The 20,526-nt window shown below is 33.7% G+C and overlaps 1 protein-coding gene across 2 annotated transcripts; it reads left to right on the top strand.

The window, feature by feature from the left end:
• Positions 1-1,334: 1,334 nt before the first annotated feature.
• On the top strand, positions 1,335-19,873 carry AADAC (arylacetamide deacetylase (esterase)). Of its 2 annotated transcripts, none has more exons than NM_001075791.2 (5): positions 1,335-1,507; positions 8,864-9,086; positions 10,625-10,694; positions 11,916-12,087; positions 17,101-17,749. In NM_001075791.2, the coding sequence occupies exons 1-5, from the start codon at positions 1,370-1,372 to the stop codon at positions 17,695-17,697; spliced, it is 1,200 nt and encodes a 399-aa protein (NP_001069259.1). In that variant the 5' UTR covers positions 1,335-1,369; the 3' UTR covers positions 17,698-17,749. The 2 variants fall into 2 exon arrangements, with proteins under 2 accessions (NP_001069259.1, XP_059740545.1); XM_059884562.1 differs by lacking the exon at positions 1,335-1,507 and adding an exon at positions 4,898-5,235 and having other exon boundaries at positions 17,101-19,873.
• Positions 19,874-20,526: the final 653 nt, after the last annotated feature.

Genomic DNA, 20,526 nt, shown 5'->3' with positions numbered 1-20,526 from the left:
TTCTTTCTGGAGTTATTTCTCCACTGATCTCCAATAGCGTATTGGGCACCTACCAACCTGGGCAGTTCCTCTTTCAGTATCCTGTCATTTTGCCTTTTCATACTGTTCATGGGGTTCTCAAGGCAAGAATACTGAAGTGGTTTGCCATTCCCTTCTCCAGTGGACCACATTCTGTCAGGGTTACTTAAATTCATGGTTCTTTAAGAAAATTAGCCTCAGAAGTGTTAAACAGAGCATTAAGTTTTGATTCTCTCCTGTGAAAGTAGTTCTGAAATTAAAAAATTTTCCTTTTATACTATCCACCTTCTATGCAGAAATTCCCTTAACAACACATAACAATGTAGTTATCCAAGTTCTTTTTCTTCCTTTCTAGAAAGTGGAACAGTAACAGAATCACACATTTTACATAAATCATCAGAATTAGCTTGGGTGCACATGTATGACATCTTCATTTCCAATATTATTTAGTGGAGTTATGTAACAATTGAGGTTATATATTATCAATCAAGGTTATATATTAACCAAATAGAATTTGAAATAGCAAGTTACATATTAAGCTGAGAAATGCACTTTTAAAATTGGGCTTACAAAGTCTACATCAGTGCCTTTCATTTCACAAAGTTCATTATCTTTCCTGGGTTACCCAACAGTGGACCTAAGTCTTGGCTTAGGCTTAGGTGCTGGAAAGTTTTCCATTATTCACTCCAAAAGTACTCCAGTCAGTACACAGCCATTAACATGATCAATTTGTATATGATTTACTTTTAATAAAGCTATAATAAAGATATCGGTAAAGGTATATCAAACTTTTTTATGGATCTCTTTGTTTTCTTCTCTTTCCTGGCAGCTCAAATGGTAAAGAAACTGCCCACAATGCAGGAGAACCCGGTTCAACCCTTGGGTCAAAAGATCCCCTGGAATACCCACTCCAGTACTCTCCTGGAGAATTCCATGGACAGTGGAGCCTGGTGGGCTACAGTCCATGAGGTCAAAAAAGTCAGACACAACTGAGCAACTAAGACACACACACAGAGGGAGTGTGTGTCTGTTCTATTTTACAGAATCTTTGAGAATATCCTTCTCTAAATTGGTGATCCATAATTATTTTTCTCATATGTTAATGCAGGGAGATTTGATATGAACTGTCAAAAATGTGAGTGTTATCCTTTACAAACTGCACGCTGGAACTTCAGCTGTTATCCTTAGCACTAGCCTTCTGTACCTGCCAGGTAACAACCTATTGTGCCAATGAGGGAACTCAACTGGCCCAGTAGTTACATAGTAACTAGGTGGTGTTTGCCTCTATTTAGTTTCAGGCACTGAAATGTTGTCTAATACTGTCTTGCTTAAGAAACAGAACAGTTACAACATGAGGAAAAAATATTTTGGCTTTCTGATATTGGGAGTCCTCTTAGCAGGTTATATTTATGTACCTCTTCCAGATAATGTTGAAGAACCATGGAAAATAATGCTGTTAAATACTTTTTTAAAAACTTCATCATATTTGGTAAGTGATATTATTTATTAATCAAGAAAGTCAAGTTTTATAATATTCTAGCTTTGTTTCATTTTGTTTTTACAAGTTCTTCATAACCTTGGCTTCTTGTTGTCAAATTCTCCTGACTGCTATACCGCTGAGTGATCTCAGAGCAAAGTGTAACAAGATGACCAAGGAGGCATTCAGGTTGTATTTCTAAAGTGATCTATTCTGCTAGCGGTAAAAATGTGTGTGTGTGTGCATATGTGTGTGTGACAATCTCGTTTTATTTTTTCTACTCTTGTGTGCTTTTGAGAGGGTAACAGGCAGGAAGGCCAGGGGTCTCCAAATGGAGAAAATAGGCCACGTCTGTCAGACATTTGTGTCTCTCTTAAGCTGCAGGAGGAAACAAACTAGCATATTTTTTTTCCTTCTCTATACAAATTTAAAAGAAGGTTTCCCTTAAAATACTGTGTTGCCATAATGACACCTGGTCTCACCTGAAGTTCAGATGAGATCAGTCGCTCAGTCGTGTCCGACTTTTTGCAACCCCATGAATCACAGCACGCCAGGTCTCCCTGTCCATCACCAACTCCCATAGAAAAGAAATGCAAAAAAGCAAAATGGCTGTCTGGGGAGGCCTTACAAATAGCTGTGAAAAGAAGAAAAGCGAAAAGCAAAGGAGAAAAGGAAAGATATAAGCATCTGAATGCAGAGTTCCAAAGAATAGCAAGAAGAGATAAGAAAGCCTTCTTCAGCGATCAATGCAAAGATATAGAGGAAAACAACAGAATGGGAAAGACTAGGGATCTCTTCAAGAAAATCAGAGATACCAAAGGAACATTTCATGCAAAGATGAGCTCGATAAAGGACAGAAATGGTATGGACCTAACAGAAGCAGAAGATATTAAGAAGAGATGGCAAGAATACCCAGAAGAACTGTACAAAAAAGATCTTCACGACCCAGATAATCACGATGGTGTGATCACTGACCTAGAGCTAGACATCCTGGAATGTGAAGTCAAGTGGGCCTTAGAAAGCATCACTATAAACAAAGCTAGTGGAGGTGATGGAATTCCAGTTGAGCTCTTCCAAATCCTGAAAGATGATGCTGTGAAAGTGCTGCACTGAATATGCCCCAAATTTGGAAAACTCAGCAGTGGCCACAGGACTGGAAAAGGTCAGTTTTCATTCCAATCCCAAAGAAAGGCAATGCCAAAGAATGCTCAAACTACCGCACAATTGCACTCATCTCACAAGCTAGTAAAGTAATGCTCAAAATTCTCCAAGCCAGGCTTCAGCAATATATGAACCGTGAACTTCCAGATGTTCCAGCTGGTTTTAGAAAAGGCAGAGGAACCAGAGATCAAATTGCCAACATCTGCTAGATCATGGAAAAAGCAAGAGAGTTCCAGAAAAACATCTATTTCTGCTTTATTGACTATGCCAAAGCCTTTGACTGTGTGGCTCACAATAAACTGTGGAAAATTCTGAAAGAGATGGGAATACCAGAACACCTGAAGTTAACTATTCTCAAACCTTGAGTTAACCAATGCATTTTTCTTATGGAAATGTTTGTCTTAAGCCATGTTAATGTACTATGCATTTACCCCAGACTCTGTCTTCAAGTTGGTTCCGCCTTTTGGCTCAGAAACTACTTGACAAACCATTATGTTATACTCAGATATTATTCCCCTAATCTATGTAAACTATACTATTTGTTTGGTAATCTGCCCTTCTACAAGATTCAAGTCAATCGTTTTATGGCCTGGGATGAATCGTCTGGTACAGAGATTATCCCAAAATACATTTTATGGATGAAGGGCCTGGTGCCATTCAGAGTTTTAAGACACACCTTTCTTTCATTAACAGACTGCTAATGACTATATAACATCCAGCTGAAGACTAGCAGGGGGATACTCTTTCTGCCCTTTTCTGATGCCTTTGTCAGAAGCTTTCTCTATCTCCTTTATACTTTAATAAAACTTTATTACACAAATGCTCTGAGCGATCAAGCCTCGTCTCTGACCCTGGATTGAATTCTTCTCCTCTGGAGGCCAAGAATTCCGTCAACAACAAGCTTTCACTTTCAGAATTTCATACAAAATTCAGAAGTCATATGCTTACTCTGTAGTAACCTATGACATTTAAACACTAGTAATGGTTTTGGAACACAATATATGCTGTAGACGTGCAAGTAGGTTCTCATGGTATAGAAAAGCTGACTGTAAATGCCTAATAAAAAACATGAGAGGTTTGTTGTTGGTGGTCAGTTGCCTAGTAGTGTCTGACTCTTTGTGACCCCATGAACTGCAGCACACCAGGTTTTTCTGTCCCTCACAATATCCCTAAGTTTGCCCAAGTGTCCAAGATCCGTATAGTCAAGAATGAGAGGTTTAGTTAGAGGCAATCAGTTATCACCCCTGGATTTGTTATGACTACTTATTTGGAAACCTGATCCAGTTTACTCCTCTAACCTTCTCACTGCAAGATTAGCCTCCTCCCTTTGTCTGTCTCTCTGTCTCTCTCTCTCTGTCCCTCTCTATATAAAAAAGAAATCAGCAAAGATTGTTTGGTGGCAGATTGGAAACTGCTAAAGTCATTCTGTAATATTTTCCACTCCAACCAGCAAGGCATGAAAATATTACAGAATGACTTTGCAATAATTAGCAAAATTCCAATTGGCTCAGCAATTCCATTTCATGGATTTATCATAGACAAAATGCAACCTCTGGAAGTTTTTCATGTATTACTATTTTATTGCTTGTAATACCAAAATACTAAAAATAACAAAACTTTGCGCCTCAATAGGGCTGAATAAGTGAACTATATTTTTATACACTTACTGAATCCTTTGCATTATGTAAAAGAATGAGGGGACTTTTTACCTGAAGATGTGGACAGATCTATAAGATATATGATTAAATGAGAAATGCAAAAAACCCAACAGAATACTTGTTATGTTGGAGTGACGCTACTATTATGAGACAAGTCTGGGAGCGCTCCAACAAGGCGAAGGAAATAACAAATGTCTTCCTCTTGGTAACTACCAGCTTTGTTTCAGTGTCTATATGTGCACTAGTGTTCATGATAATGGCTGACATGTGTACTCCATTATGTAAGCAAAATAGTAGTCTAGCCCCAGTTTGTGTGTATCAAGTAGAGCTGGCTAAATAATTTTTCGAGCCTGGTGCAAAATGAAAACTCGAGAACCCTTGTTCAAAAAGCAGGGAGAAAAAGGCACAAAGATATTTAATCATAAAGCTTTTCCTTTAAAAACATCTATTACTCATGATATATGTGAGCTTCCCAGGTGGCACAATGGTAAAGAATCTACCTGCCGACACAGGAGATGCAAAAGACAAGGGTTCGATCCATGGGTTGGGAAGATCCCCTGAAGTAGGAATGGAAATCACTTCAGTATTCATGCCTGAAAAATCCCATGGACAGAGGAGCCTAGAGGGCTACAGTTCAGGGGTTGCAAAAGTCAGACACGACTGATCACACACACACAATGTTGAGCTAGGTATGTTTGGGCTTCTCTGTTTGTTCAGCAGTAAAGAATCTGCCTGCCAATGCAGGAGATGCAGGTTTGATTTCTGGGTTGGGAAGATCCCCTGAAGGAGGAAATGTCAACCTACTTCAGTATTCTTGCCTGGGAAATCCCATGGACAGAGGAGCCTGGCAGACTACAGTCCACAGGGTCACAAACAGTCAAGCACGACTGAGCAACTAAACAGCAGCAACAAATGATACAGGTAATAGTGAATACATGAATAACAGCATATACAAATTATAAAAATATGTATGTAATTTATGTGTTGCTATGAATAATAATAACTTATTAATGTAATGCTTTTTATTTATCAAGTCTTTTCTCATTTTTCTATAAAGTTATTCATCAGGTCAACAAGATCTATACTTTTAGTAACTTCATTTTCAATACATATAATTGAAATTGAAACCAATTGCTTATAGCAAACGCAAGATCACATTAATTTTTAATAATCTGTATATTTTCGATATTAACCCCTTATCAGTTATATCATTTATATAACATCTTCTCCCATTCAGTAGACAGACTTTTCATTTTGTTGATAGTCTCCTTCACTGTGCAAAAGGTTTTTAATTTGATGTAGTCCCACTTGTTTATTTTTGTTTTTGTTTCCCTTGTCTAAAGAGACATTTCCAAAAACGTATTGCAGAGACTGATGTCAGAGAGCATATTGCTTATTTTTTAAAGAGTTTTATTGATTCAGGTCTTACATTTAGTCTTTAATATATTTTGAGTATATTTTTTAAATGATGTAAGAAGGTAGTCCTGTTTGATTCTTAGCATGTAGCTGTCCAGTTTTCCCAACACCATTTATTGAAGAGGCTCTCTTTTCCCCCATTGTATATTCTTGCCCTTTGTCATAGAGTAATTTCCCATATCAGTGCGAGTTTATTTCTGGTCTTGAGATTCTAATCCATTGATGTCTGGATCTGTTTTTTTCCGGTATCACAATTCTAATCCATTGATGTCTTGGTTTGTTTTTTTCCCAGTATAGTCCTTATTTGATCAATATAAGTTTAGTAGTATAGTTTGAAATCAGAGAGCATGATACCTCCAGCATTGTTCTTTTTTATCAGAATTGTTTGGGTTATTCAGAGTCTTTTGCATTTCCATACAATTCTAGAGTTCTTTATTCTAATTCTATGAAATATGCCATTGGTATTTTGACAGAGGTTGCTTTGACTCTGTAGATTGCCTTGAGGAGTATGGTCATTTTTACAGTAATAATGTCAATTCTAACTCATAAGCATTGTATATCTGTCTGTCTGTGTCATCTTCGATTTCTCTCCACGTCTTACAGTTATCCAAGTCCTAGTCCCAGTTTGCCCTACACGTCACCCTCCCTGGGTGGCCAGTCCAGTTGCTCTGAGCACACACTGACTGCTGCCTACTGTGTCTATGGGTCTGAGCATTTAAAATTGTGTCCTTTCATTTATTTCTGATACTGGTAAACTGCAGCTTCTCTTTCTTTCTGATTATTCTGACTGGAGGCTGATCAATTTTATGGGATTTTTTTTTTTCAAGGAATAAATCTTTAATTTTCTTTATCTATTTCTATTTTATTGATTTCCAGGGGGTTTTCCCTCCTTTATTCTTTCCTTCATACTTTAATATGCTAATCTAACTCTAAATTTGTAGTGGAGGAAGCTTAGATCAGTTCCTTCAGACCTTTCTTCTCCTCTAATAATGCATTTAAAGCTAAGAATTTTCCTTCAGTCAATGCTTTTTCTGCACTCTACAAATTTTGATATGCTATAATTTCATTTTCAATTGCTTAAAAATATTTTTTCAATTTGTCTAGAGGTATCTTTTCCTTGGCCAATGAGTTATTTAGCAATATGTTGTATAATTTCCAAATATGTAGGGATTCCTCATACACTATTGTGTTTCCAGTTTTTATTTTACTTATGCTATGATTGACAACTATTCTGTATGATCTTAATTTATTTGGCTTGTTGAGATATTTTTTCCCCAAAATTTGTCATGTGGTACATCTTTGTGAAATTTCTTTATGCAGTTGAAAAGAATGTGTATTCTGTTTTCATTGAGTGGAATGTCCTCAATACATTAATTCTGTTGAGTTGATAGTTTTTTCAAATTTTCTATATGGTTACTATTTTTCTATTTGCTTTTTCTATCAATAAATGATATAAGAATATCAATTTCCAACTAATAACTTTGGATTTTTTTTTTGTTTCTCCTTTCAATTTTTCAGTTCTCGATTCCTGCATTATTAAGCTCTGTTACTGTTTGCATACACATTTTAGTATTGCTGTGTCTTGGAGAACTAAGCTTTTTGTTATTATGATTCCTAGTACTGTGCCTTTTTTCAGAAGCATATATTATAATACAGTCTTGTTATCAGGGTGGCAGGAGATTGATTGAAGAAACCCCCTCAGAAACCAATATCAGGGCTGAAGTCCCTTATATTAAATGGCACAGACCAGTTAATATAGCCAATCCTCCTATCAGTGGATTTTGTATCTGTGGATTCAACCTGTGTGTGCCTGTTAAGTTGCTTGTTATGTCCGACTGTGTGCAACACTATGGACTGTAGACTGCCAGGATCCTCTGTCCGTGAGATTCTCCAGGCAAGAATACTGGAGTGGGTTGCCATGCCCTCATCCAGGGGATCTTCCCTATCCAAGGGATCAAACTGGCCTCTCCTATGTTTCCTGCATTGGCAGGTGGGTTCTTTACCAAAAGCGCCACCTGGGAAGCCTGGATTCAACCCACCAGAGATCACAACCCTAGGATATGGAGGGCCAATTGTATTTTGCTTTCATAGCGTAACTGTATTAAGATTTTTATTTTACCTTAATTTTAATAAAATTAGAAATGAAAGAAGGTTTAAACAGTGCTTATTCCACCATTTTGTTGTATTTGCCATTCTTTTGAATTGCATATTTGAAAATTGAGTATTTTTGTTCCTTAGAGCCTCAGTCATTCTAGACCTTTCATGATAAAAATGTTGGAATCTTTTGTCTATTGAATTGTTAGTCTGTTTCTTACTGTAATCAGTTTGTTATATATTCTAAAGACTATCATTTTCATAATTGCAAGTTTATTATTTACATTGTGCTTTGACGTTTCAACCACTTTACTAGATTTTTTAAATATTATTGTTAAATTTAACAAAACTTAATTTTTCAATATGCCTTTCATAGCCTTTGGGTTTTGTTTGGTTTTTAATATGTGTGTGTGTTGTATATTTTATTAAATTCTTCTTAAGGACTCTTTCCTTTCATTCAACCTCTTGGAGTCCAAACGTATAGGAATAGCAAACAACCTGTATTTCTCTATCACCACATTTTGTTTTTCTCTAGACTAAGCTTACTTAATCTGACTGAAAGGTTTTCTCTTCAGTTAATCATCCAAACTCTATTTTCCTTTTAAGTCTTAGTTAAAGTAGAAGTTAAAAACCTTTTCCTCACCTTGACAATTATTCCAAAGAATTTTTCCCATATTTACATTACAATGTACTTTTGTAACTTGCCTTTCATTAGACTGTGATTTTTTTCTTTTCTTTTTTCTTTCTTTTTTTTTTTTGAGGATGAATAGCTTGCCTAATTGTACTGGGCATTGACAACAGAATTATATATTCCATACTAATATCTATTGGGTGAGTGTATAAGTGAGGATTAGTGTCACTTAGGTTATTCATCATACAGTAGTAAAGCATCTGGGTTTGTATATCTTCTGGTGGTATAATCATTGATTTTTCTGACTATAACTAAGAGTTTTGGGGTAATATTGAATATTTATGTACACCTCTTGACTCAAAACATTTTTTACAGTTAGAGTATATGTGTATTTTTATTTCATTTTAGGCCCTGTTTGGTGAAATATTGGGGCTAAACCATTTCATGAAATCGATGGCACTCTTTTCAAGAATTCAAGGTTTTCCACCAACATCAGATGAAAACATAATTGTGAAAGATACAACATTCAATGATATTCCTGTCCGTATATATGTGCCCCAACAGAAGACAAAATCATTAAGAAGAGGCTTGTTTTATATTCATGGTGGTGGCTGGTGTTTTGGTAGTAATGGTAAGGGTGATACATTGGTAGATTCATTTCATATAATGTAAATGATGATTCTCATATTAGGAGCTACAAATTAAATATCATGCTCTTGCTTCTGAAATTATTTTCAGGAAAGCAACGTGAATTAAGTTTTTGAAATCTCAGTCTGAATAAAATGTTATTAACATTCAGAATTTAACACATTTTGTTACCAAAAAAAATTAAGACAGTTTCTGATCCTACCACTCACTGACAGACCCTATAAATTTTGCAGAATGAAGATTAAGCACCTTAGCAAATAAAAATTCTTTTTGTCTTTTGAACTCATTAACATATTGCTGGAAATGTCTTATTTATCCTTCAAGACGCAAATGATTATTTTCAAAGTTCCTAATGCCCCAATATAGATGTGAAAAAGCTTTCCAATTACTTAATTAAATGTTAAGGTATAGTCAGCTTTCTTGAAATCATCTCCTGCTTAACAGTATAGGACTAAATAATGAGTTGCATTTTATTATTTTATTTTCCTTTGAAGAACATTTCTATCCTTTCCCAGATCAAGTTGTACTCCAGAAAAACAGTTTAGTTTTTATGTTTGAAAGGAGACATTTAGTACATTTTTTCATGTATGTTATCACAATGAATAGGACTGTGGATTGAAAGTAGGAAGACGGTGTTCAAGGCCCAAGGTCCAGTGTACTGAGAGTATGGTTGGCAAGGGTAAGACATGCCACTGTGCTCTGAAAAGGAAAACTGATCAGGGGCAAGTGAAAGGATCACCAGACTTAATGATTCACATTCTACTGACATGTGAATATGTAAACTGATCAACAGGAAGCTAAGTATTAGACTTTTTTCTTTAGGTAATATTTTAAGATAAAGGGAAGAAATATAAAGTCATCACAGTAAACTTTATTCTTGACAGTATCATTTTTCAATTCTTATAGTGGTCCAGTGTTGTGGTCTTTTACAGACCAGGACCTGGGGACCAGAGTCGATGAAAAGAAAGAGAGAAAAAGAGAGAGAGAGAGCAGTATCTCTCAGGTTACGTGCAAAACCAATAAAGCCCATGCACAGGACATGTGCCGCTCATGAAGGCACAGGGCGTCCTCTCAAGAGGGTCTTGAAAGCCCGGTGAGAAATTGAGCTTGGTAGGCTTCCACGCTCCTAAGAGAATGAAGACAGAAAGAAGGACGTGGGGGACCCAAGTATCTAGTGGAACAAGGGTGTTTTATTAGCAGAAATGCATGCTTATATATCTTCAGTAAAATGATTACTCAGCTATTACAAAGAATGAAATTCTACCAGTTGCAACAAAATGGATAGTCTAATATATACAAGGTCGCTGAAGAGAGTCACTGAAGAGAGTCACTGAAAAGAATCCAAGCAGGTGCCCTTTCTCAGCCCTGAGAACTGCGTGCAGCTCTACTCTTTCCTGTATTCCAGGAACTGATAAGAAACAGAGAGTCCTTGAGAAATGGCACACAAAGGAAAATGCAACATATTGGATCCCTTAAAGCTGAACGTCCCCTGACAGTCCAGTATTTTTTCTTTTATTTCAGATTATTATAGCTATGACCTTCTGTCAAGATGGACAGCAGAGAGACTTGATGCAGTTGTCATATCAACCAAGTAAGAGCTGTGTTATTTGATTTTAGGCCATATGCCTTACATATCAGTATACACTCAACTATATAGAGTGTCTTATTATGGCAAAAATAAATCTGTGCCTCTGATGACATTGATTATGGACAGAGAAACCAAATGTCAGAAGCTGTCCAGTCCAGCAGTGGAGAGAAAAGGCATACACCATATTTGAAGAAGGAACAGAGGTCAGAAAGGCAAGATGTTGTTCAAGTGAAGTTAGCCAACAGTATCACATGGATTTAACTACTACCTCTAGATCTTTCCCTATAATTAGCAGGATATTAAGGAAATTTTTGAGCCAGAAGATTGGGGTTGAATGTCAGCTCTGCAGATTGGTAACTGTGTGATATTTTACAGGATATTGAACTCTAAGTATTAACGATTTGCATATCTCATCATTGACATGGGGACTACATATTATAATACACTTAACAGTGCTTAGAAAGGTGCCTAGAAGTTAGTAATCCATTGATATTACCCATATTTACCATGAAAGTAAGACAAAACCTATCTCAAAGTCCATTCTAATATACACCTTAGAAAGAGTAGGGAAAGGGTTTAAATTTTCTATAGAACACACTGTCTGTGAGAACCTTCTTAAACATAAACTTCAGAAAATTCAGTTAATGGACTAATGGAATAATTATCATATTAAACTGATATATTTTGATAAAATAACAGTAATTCTAGAGAAACAAGTAATAATAATGATATATTTTTTAAAAAAAAGATAGAACATTTACCAAAAATAATCACTCTGCAAATATTTTTTTCCTGGGAAAGGTAGCAGCTAGTAAGCTTTTCCCCAAGACCAAACCAAATTTAACAATTGGACTTTATATTTTGATTATAAAAATGACAATATTTAGAGATTCCCAGTCAAATTTTATGATTAGGAAAAACATGTTTCCAACAAATATGTTGGTAAAAGCAAAATTTTACTCTTGATTTTTGGTCAAGAGTCCAGGAAAATCAATGGTTATAGCACAGGGAACTCTGCTCAATATTCTGTTATAAACTATATGGGAAAGGAATCTGAAAAAGAATGGATATATGTATATGTGTAACGGAGTCACTTTGCTGTACACGTGAAACTAACACAACAATGTTAATCAAATATAAGTCAACATAAAGTAAAAGTTAAATAAAAAATTTGAAATGATAAGAAAATCAGTGATTAAGAAAGCATTGTTTTCCTATCTACAGCTACAGACTAGCCCCAAAGTACCATTTTCCAGTTCAATTTGAAGATGTGTACACTGCATTAAAATGGTTTTTAGACCCCCAAAATCTTGAAAGCTATGGTGTAGATCCTGGAAGAATCGGTATCTCTGGAGACAGTGCTGGAGGGAATTTAGCTGCAGCAGTGGCACAGCAGGTAAGATGCTCAGCATTTTCACTTATTGTATTTTCTTTATCTTTCATTTACAAATTTTTAACTCATACATCAAGATTATAAATATAATTTGTCGCTAATTTTATTTTACTTATTTAAGAACATTGAGAAGAATGATTTCATACTTTGAACTTCTTTATATATAAAATGCTGAAACAATTTCCTATATAGTCCATTGGCATTTTTAATGAGAGAAATTCAATAAAGGGTAACAATAAGTATAATTAAGAAATCTGAATATGTATGTAATCTAAGTATATTCATGACATATGTTCAGAATATTGTATATTATAATATACTTTAATATGTGTATATATGCTTGCCAGAAAGAAATATAGGTCATCACTGAGAGAAGTCAACATGATCCTAGTTTCCAGTTTATTCCTAAAACTGATTATTTTTTTTCAGTAATCAACAGAGAGTTGAAAGTAAGCAGATATACAAAGAGGAAAATAAAAACAAGTTAACAGGAAAAAAATATCACCCAGATTCAGATGTTGTTATTGTTATAAAAATCTTTTAGTAGAATCTGTTTAAAATAAATAAAAGTATATTTCAAAATTTGGAAATAGGCTCATGAAAGAAACTATGTAAAACTAATAATATAAGATATTTGAAAAATAAACAAAATTTCAATAAATAAAAACATTACCCATAAAAATTAGGCTTTCAATGTAGTTGTTTTAAGATTTTATACTTTTTGAGCAATTTTAGATTCATATAAAAATTGAGAAGAAGATGAGAAATTTACAGTCTACCCTCTGCCACACATTCATAGACTCTTTCATTATCAACAACCCCACCCAGAGTGGTACATTTGTTACAGTTAATGAACTTGTATTTACACATTATAATCCTCCAAAGTCCATAGTTTATATTAGGGTTCATTCTAGGTTTTACTATGTAGAAGTGTTAGTATATTGACTGCAATACAGCAATATAGAAAATTGGAAGAGAGATCAGAAAATTGTTTGTAATGTTGAACAGAGAGATTAAAAGATAGAAAATACAAAATAATAATGTCATTAAATATATGGCAAAAAGACTAATATGAATATATCCTTCTAATCTGAGGACAGAATGATGACTATTTTTAGAAATAAAATTCCAGAAAATTCACAACCCAACATACTCTCCCTTTGGATTTTAAAGAGGAGTGTTTCAGGCAGAAGGAAATTAACCACAGAGGGAGGATCAAAAAGATAGGAAAAAATAAAGAGAAGGGAAAAAGGTAAATATATTCACAGACTAAAATGAAAATGAACATGACTCTATAAAACAATAATAATTGTGTCCTGTGATGTAAAAATAGAAATAAATTAATATGAAAAATATTAATGGATGGATTTTCTTTTAAAAATTTAAAAATTTAAGAAAATAAAATTAAAAAAAAGAAAAAAATTAATATGAAAAATAATAACCCATGCATAGAAGGACTAATTAGAATATTAAAATATTCCATTAACTTTCTATTTTGTAAGAAGGTAATAAAGATGTAATTAATATTCAGTTCAGTGCAGTTCAGTCGCTCAGAAGTGTCTGACTCTTTGTGACCCCATGAATCACAGCACACCAGGCCTCCCTGTCCATCACCAACTCCCGGAGTTCACTCAAACTCATGTCCATCGAGTCGGTGATGCCATCCAGCCATCTTCACATTTGATAAAGTAATGAGTTTATGTTTATCCTTAGTGGACATATAAAAAAATGTTATAAAAATGTACCAATAAAATGATATCACAGGAAAATTGAATAATAAAAAATATTTCAAAAACTACAAAATGGAAAAAGAATAGTAGAATAGATGAGATAAATAGAATGCACAATAATACATAAATTATGAATTTAAACCAAAAATATTAATAAATGTTTTGGTATAGATGTACTAAAAATTCTGGTAGAATACAAAAAATGGAAACAATAAAATTTTAAATTCCAACAGAAGTTGTATGAATAGGATGCTTTAAAACAGATATAAATAGATGCAAGAAAAAAAGATAGTAAAAGATATGTCAAACAAATACTAATCAGTATACTTATTTTATAATCATATTAAATAATCCTAGAGGAAAAAAACTATTCCTGGAATTAACATGCAACATTCCTAACTATAATTCCATTTACTGGAAGATGAAAAAAAAAAAAAAACACATCCATTTACATGCAATTAATAACAGTCTGAAAAGACAGAGCAAAGCTGATAGGAAATAAAGGAAAAATGAACAAATTAATTGCAAAATTGGAAGAATTTTACTAATCTCTTTCAGTAATAGAATAGCATGGTTGATAAATTTAAACAGTGAACATAAAATAATAAACAGCAGAATGTACATTTCTTTGAAACACACAAAACATTTTTCTTAATCAGGCACATATGCAGGGTTATAAACCAAGTCTCAAACAATTCAAAGAACTGAAATCAAATAGACCCCCTGCTATTCATAGCATAGTATGTGAACTAGCAGTATCAGCAGCATCTGGGCACTTATTGGAGATAGAGAATCATTGGTCTTACCAAAGATGTCCTGAATAACACTATGCATATGTAACAAGAATTCTAAGTGATTCTAAGTATGCACAATAAAATTTGAGAAATCAAATTATTTAGATTATCTCTCTCTCTGTGCACAGTTAGCATAATGCTTTGAACTACTAATAAAATATCAAGGGAAAACTCTGTATGTTTTGAAAGTAAGATGCTCATTCCTGATTAATCCAAGTGTGAAAATATTTGACCTGCATTATAATAGATATACATTATACTGTGTGAAACACAGATATATCAACATCCAGAGGAAAATATATAGCCTTAACTAAATATAAAAAAATTGCTAAAATTAACAGGTCAGTATCCTTTTAATGAAATTAAAAAAAGAAAAGAATGCCTAAAAAATAGAAATAAAGACAAAATAAAAAGGGATAAGAGATAGATGAGAGCATAAAAATGAAATTAAAAATAAACACAATAAGATCAGCAAAGTCAACAGAAATAGTTTCTTGAAAAAAGCAATACAGTTGATTAGTCTGGGTGAGACAGACCAAGAAAAAATGGTGAGAATCTTAATAAGCTGATATAAGGAAGAAAAGGAGACTATAGCTACATATCTTACAGATATTAAAAATACAATAGTATACTTTGAACAGCTTTACTGCAATGCATTCAAATTTACATGAAATAGAAATATTCACTATAAAAAGAATTGACTCTAGGGAAAATATGAAAAAAGGATTATATTATTATCATGAAATAAACAGAACGGTCATTTTTATATTTTTACACACACACACTCCAGGATCAAATAGTTTTAAACACAAACTCTAGCAAGTATTTTTAATAGAAATATCTACTTCTAAAAACAAATTCTGAAAGTTGCAAAAGTTGCATTTTGGGAGGCTGACATATCTTGATTTGTAACCTGACAATGTCAATTTGAGAAGGAAAAATGATAAACATCTACATTTGTGAACACAGATGCAAAATCCTGAACTAAAATACTATCCAAAAAATTAAACAATACTTTAAATGGTTAGTATATCGTGACTATTTTGAGTTCATTCTTTAGATTGTGATAGGTTTAATATTAAAATACCTTTAATACAATTCTTCAAATTAATAAAGAAGAAAATAATGATTATCTTAATAAAAGTAAGTTGTTTAAAGATGATAAATATCCAGCATCTATAAATATGAAAAAATTAGGAAACAGTGAATAGAAAAGAATCTCCTTAATTTGAAAAAGTATGTATACAAAATCACTTAGAAGAAACATCATACTTAATAGGTAATTCATAAAAGTTTTCTCTTGAAAATTGGATAAACACTACCTGTACCCAAGTGTACCTGAAATCCTGGCCAGTACTCTGAATGATAAGCAAGTGATACTATTTTTCGGTGTGCTAATCAGTTTGATTCTTCCTGAGTATGTCATTACTTCAGGCATATACAAGATAAAGTTGGTTCTGAAAATTTTAACTTACCAAACATAACTATGCAGTAAACTAGATATATATTTTATGACTGATAAAATGATCTGTTTGTTCCAGTAACAGAAGCATATTGCAGGAAAATTAGCTTTGAAGAAAACTATAGAATTCTACTGTTTCTGGAAGAAGATGGGGACTATATTTACAAAAGCACAAAAGTTCTAATTTTCTTTGAACTATTAAGTTTAAATATTAAATTTGAGTAATAAGTTAAACCATCAAATAAATTCAAATATTAAAAACTTAATAGTTCTGTATAATTTAAACTTATCCAGAATCAAGCATCTCTTTAAAACTCAAGCTATCTCCTTCCCATCTCAATGCTTGCTAACATATTTAGGTATTTAAAATAATTCTAATAATAGAAAAATATGTTAATCACTCAGTCGTGTCTGACTCTTTGTGACCCCATGGACTATAGCCTGCCAGGCTCCTCTGTCCATGGAATTTTCCAGGCAAGAATACTGGAGTGGATAGCCATTCCTGTCTCCAGGGGATTTTCCCTATCCAGGGTTTGAATCCAGGTCTCTGGCATTGCAGGTGGATTCCTTACCATCTGAGCCACCAGGGAAGCTCAATAATAGAAAAGAGAAGAACAGTACCTGATTATAAACTTATAGAACCTCAGATTATAAATCCAAGTTCCATAAGTATGAAATTACATTTAGTAAAAGATCCTCTTAAAAAAATGATTCTCTTGCACAGTCTATGAGGAGGATATGAATTAATTTTGCTTTGAAAATTAAAACATATTAACTACATGAACATCTAATATACAGGGAGGCCTGACATGCTTGAGTTCGTGAGGTTGCAAAGAGTCAGACACGACTGAGCAACTGAACTGAACTGAACTGAATACTAAAATTTACTTGATATTAAGATTTTTATTTTTTATCAAAATGTGTTATTGAATTGTATTTTTAAGAACCTTAATAATACATTGTTTTAACATTGTGGTTACTTTTTTCATTAAAAGGACTTATTAAAACAATATATTATATTTTTTTTCAGCTCTTAGAAGATCCAGATGTCAAGATCAAGCTCAAGGTTCAAACTTTAATATATCCTGCCCTTCAGAATTTTGATTTCGATTTACCATCATATCGAGAAAATGCACATTATCCAGTTCTGTCGAAATCACTCATGGTCAGATTCTGGAGTGAATATTTTACTACAGATAGATCACTTAAGAAAGCAATGCTTTCCAACCAACACATTCCTCTGGAATCAAGCAATCTGTTCAAATTTGTTAATTGGAGTTCTTTGCTCCCTGAGAAGTTTAAGAAAGGTCACATTTATAAGACTCCAACTCATGGTAGTTCAGAGCTCGCTAAAAAATACCCAGGGATTCTAGATGTGAAAGCTTCACCATTGCTAGCTGATGACAGCAAGTTGCGTGGTTTACCCCTGACCTATGTCATCACTTGTCAATATGATGTCTTAAGAGATGATGGACTCATGTATGTTACTCGACTTCAGAAGTCTGGAGTTCAAGTGATCCATAACCACGTAGAGGGTGCATTCCATGGAACACTTGCTTTTCTTTTTACTAAAGTTGGTTATAGAGCAGCCAATCAGTATATTAATTGGCTACATGAAAACCTGTAATAAAAATCTGATCAATATAGAAAAAAGTTAGCCCCAGAATTTCAGGAAAAAAGGACAAACACTGAGAGTATTCACATTAGGAATACATGTTTTATAGACTACAGTCTTTCTAAATCTGCATGTAGGTAATTATTGTTATTGTCAAGGAATGATTTTTATAGGTTAGTGTCACTCACTTTTGTTTCTCAGAGTATATTAGATTTTATTTTTCACTTTTAGCTATCACTTTCAAGCATCTAGTTTTCTTACATTCCTTTCATTTTACTTGTTTCATAAATTATTTCAGTTAGAATAAATGTCTGCTTGTTTAATACCAACCATTTACTCTGCATGGTTTTAGGTCCTTGGATAAGATCCATTTAATGCTGGTGTGAATGAAATTGTTATTCTTTCTATGTATTTTTGTCCCAGTTCTATATCAACTGTCCACCACTGCAAAATTTATTTTCTAATGCCCAACTCCTTAGTCAAGGAAAACAAAATATAAATAACTGAGATATAAAAAATCTCAGTCTCTTGATATTTTGATGATAGGTGCTGACAGATTATTTTAGCCAAACAAAAGCAACATTTACTTTTGGATAATCTGAATCCTTGAAACTGTCAAGGAGGCAGCTAAGAAAATAGCTCCAAATATGAGTAGCTGAGCAGTAACAGGAGAAGCACAAGGAAACAAAAATGCATATGTGTGTGCATATATGTTTGCACATATGTTCATATACCAATGTATTTAATCTACATCTATATATATATATATATATCTGTATATACACACACATACATATATACATGTCCTCAAATGTATACCAAACCACAGAAAAACACCAATACAGTATACTAACGCATATATATGGAATTTAGAAAGATGGTAACAATAACCCTGTGTACGAGACAGCAAAAGAGACAATGATGTATAGATCAATCTTATGGACTCTGTGGGAGAGGGAGAGGGTGGGGAGATTTGGGAGAATGGCATTGAAACATGTATAATATCATGTATGAAACGAGTCGCCAGTCCAGGTTCGATGCACGATACTGGATGCTTGGGGCTGGTGCACTGGGACGACCCAGAGAGAGGGTATGGGGACGGGGGAGGGAGGAGGGTACAGGATGGGGAACACAGGTATACCTGTGGCGGATTCATTTCAATATTTGGCAAAACTAATACAATATTGTAAAGTTTAAAAATAAAATAAAATTAAAAAAATAAATAAAAATAGTTTTGGGAAAATAAATTATTAAGAAGTGAGATAGGTAAGTTTGAAGATGTTTTATATGAAATAAATTTATTTTTAAAAATTGCATGTGTGCCTCTAAATAGAGACTTTATAAAACATAATGAATTCAATTATTTGAAAAAAGTGCTGTAAAAATCTTTTGTTGAATACTTCTGTTACTGGTGTTTGTCATTATCCTCTGCCTACCTCAAAGTATTCTGCAGTGGAAAACTTCACAAATAAAGACAGTCCAGTGTTGAAGTTGAGCATACTAAAAAATATTTCCTTAACTGAGTTAGTGTATTCAAAATAAAATAAGCAAAAACACTGCTGAATAAGTGAATGGATGTGAATTAGACAAGAACAGAAGTCCAGAAACAATTTATGTATTATTATGTTATTTTCTTAAATTTATACCTGATTTTTTTCATATTTAAACCTGTTCAAAAGTATAATATTTTCTTGTAATCTTTATTTTCTAGTTGTTGACATCAGGAATATAGAAGCCAGTTGCTTTTATATATTGACATTGTATTCTAAGCCCTTGCTTAATTCACTTAGTAGTTCGGAAAGCTCTACACTGAATGATTTATGATTTTCTGTGTAGATAATTGTTTCAACTGTGAATAAGAGTTTTATCAATAATTATTAATTAACAGTCTTCATGCCTTTTATGCTCTTTCTTGTCATATTGCTCTGTCTAGGATCTCCAGTAAAGTGTTAGGGAAAGAGGGGCAAGAATGGATACTCTTGTGTTTTTTCCAGTGTTCAGATTTTAATTATTTGATATTAAGTGTATTATCTAACAGCTTGATATTAGGTCTACATTTTAGGGTTGCTTTTTACCAAATGTGTTTATTCTCTTCTCCTTCAAGTTTGCTTGTTGAATTTTGGACAAGAAAATAATTGTTGAATTTGTCTAATTTAGTTGCTACATAAATTGAAATCAGTACATGCTATTTTCTCTGTGTTCAGTTTATCTTGTTGTTTAATCTACAAGGTCAATCAATTTTTGTACTCCAGAGATGAATTCCACAAAGTCATACAATTCTTTATATTTATTACTTTTTTCTTTCTTCATTTTTTAAAGAACAGATTTTTATTACAAGTAGAGACTCTTAATTGTGCTTCTTAAGCATCAGGGTACATGACAGTCAGTGAATAACTATGTAAATTAAACTCCTCATTTTTGTCAACTTCCCATCATGATGCCTTTGCTCTTTGCTGAAGAAAAACAGAAAACATCAATAAAAGTTCTGTCAGGTGGGGTAGAAATGCACAACAAAGAATACCACACAAAGCGCTTTCATGAATGCATCCCTACCACAAGACGGACACTGTCTCATTCCAGTCAATCTATTGCCAAGCATATTTGTTTTGATAGAGGTTTTTGAGAAATTCTGTTTGCAGTGCTGGAATAGAGATGTAGACATAGGGTATGGACATGTGGACATGGTGGGAAAGGGGAGACTGGGACGAATTGAGAGAGTAGGGTTGATGTATAAAAGTAGATAGCTAGTGGAAAGTTGCTGTTTAACACAGGGAGCTCAGCGTGGTACTCTGTGATGACATAGAGTGTTTGGATATGGGGGAGGGGAGGAAGACTCAAGAG

This window comes from Bos taurus, chromosome 1 (assembly GCF_002263795.3).
Source record: "Bos taurus isolate L1 Dominette 01449 registration number 42190680 breed Hereford chromosome 1, ARS-UCD2.0, whole genome shotgun sequence".
Taxonomy (NCBI): Eukaryota; Metazoa; Chordata; class Mammalia; order Artiodactyla; family Bovidae; genus Bos; species Bos taurus.
Note: the sequence above shows the minus strand (reverse complement) of the source record. Positions and strands in the feature narration are given on the sequence as shown.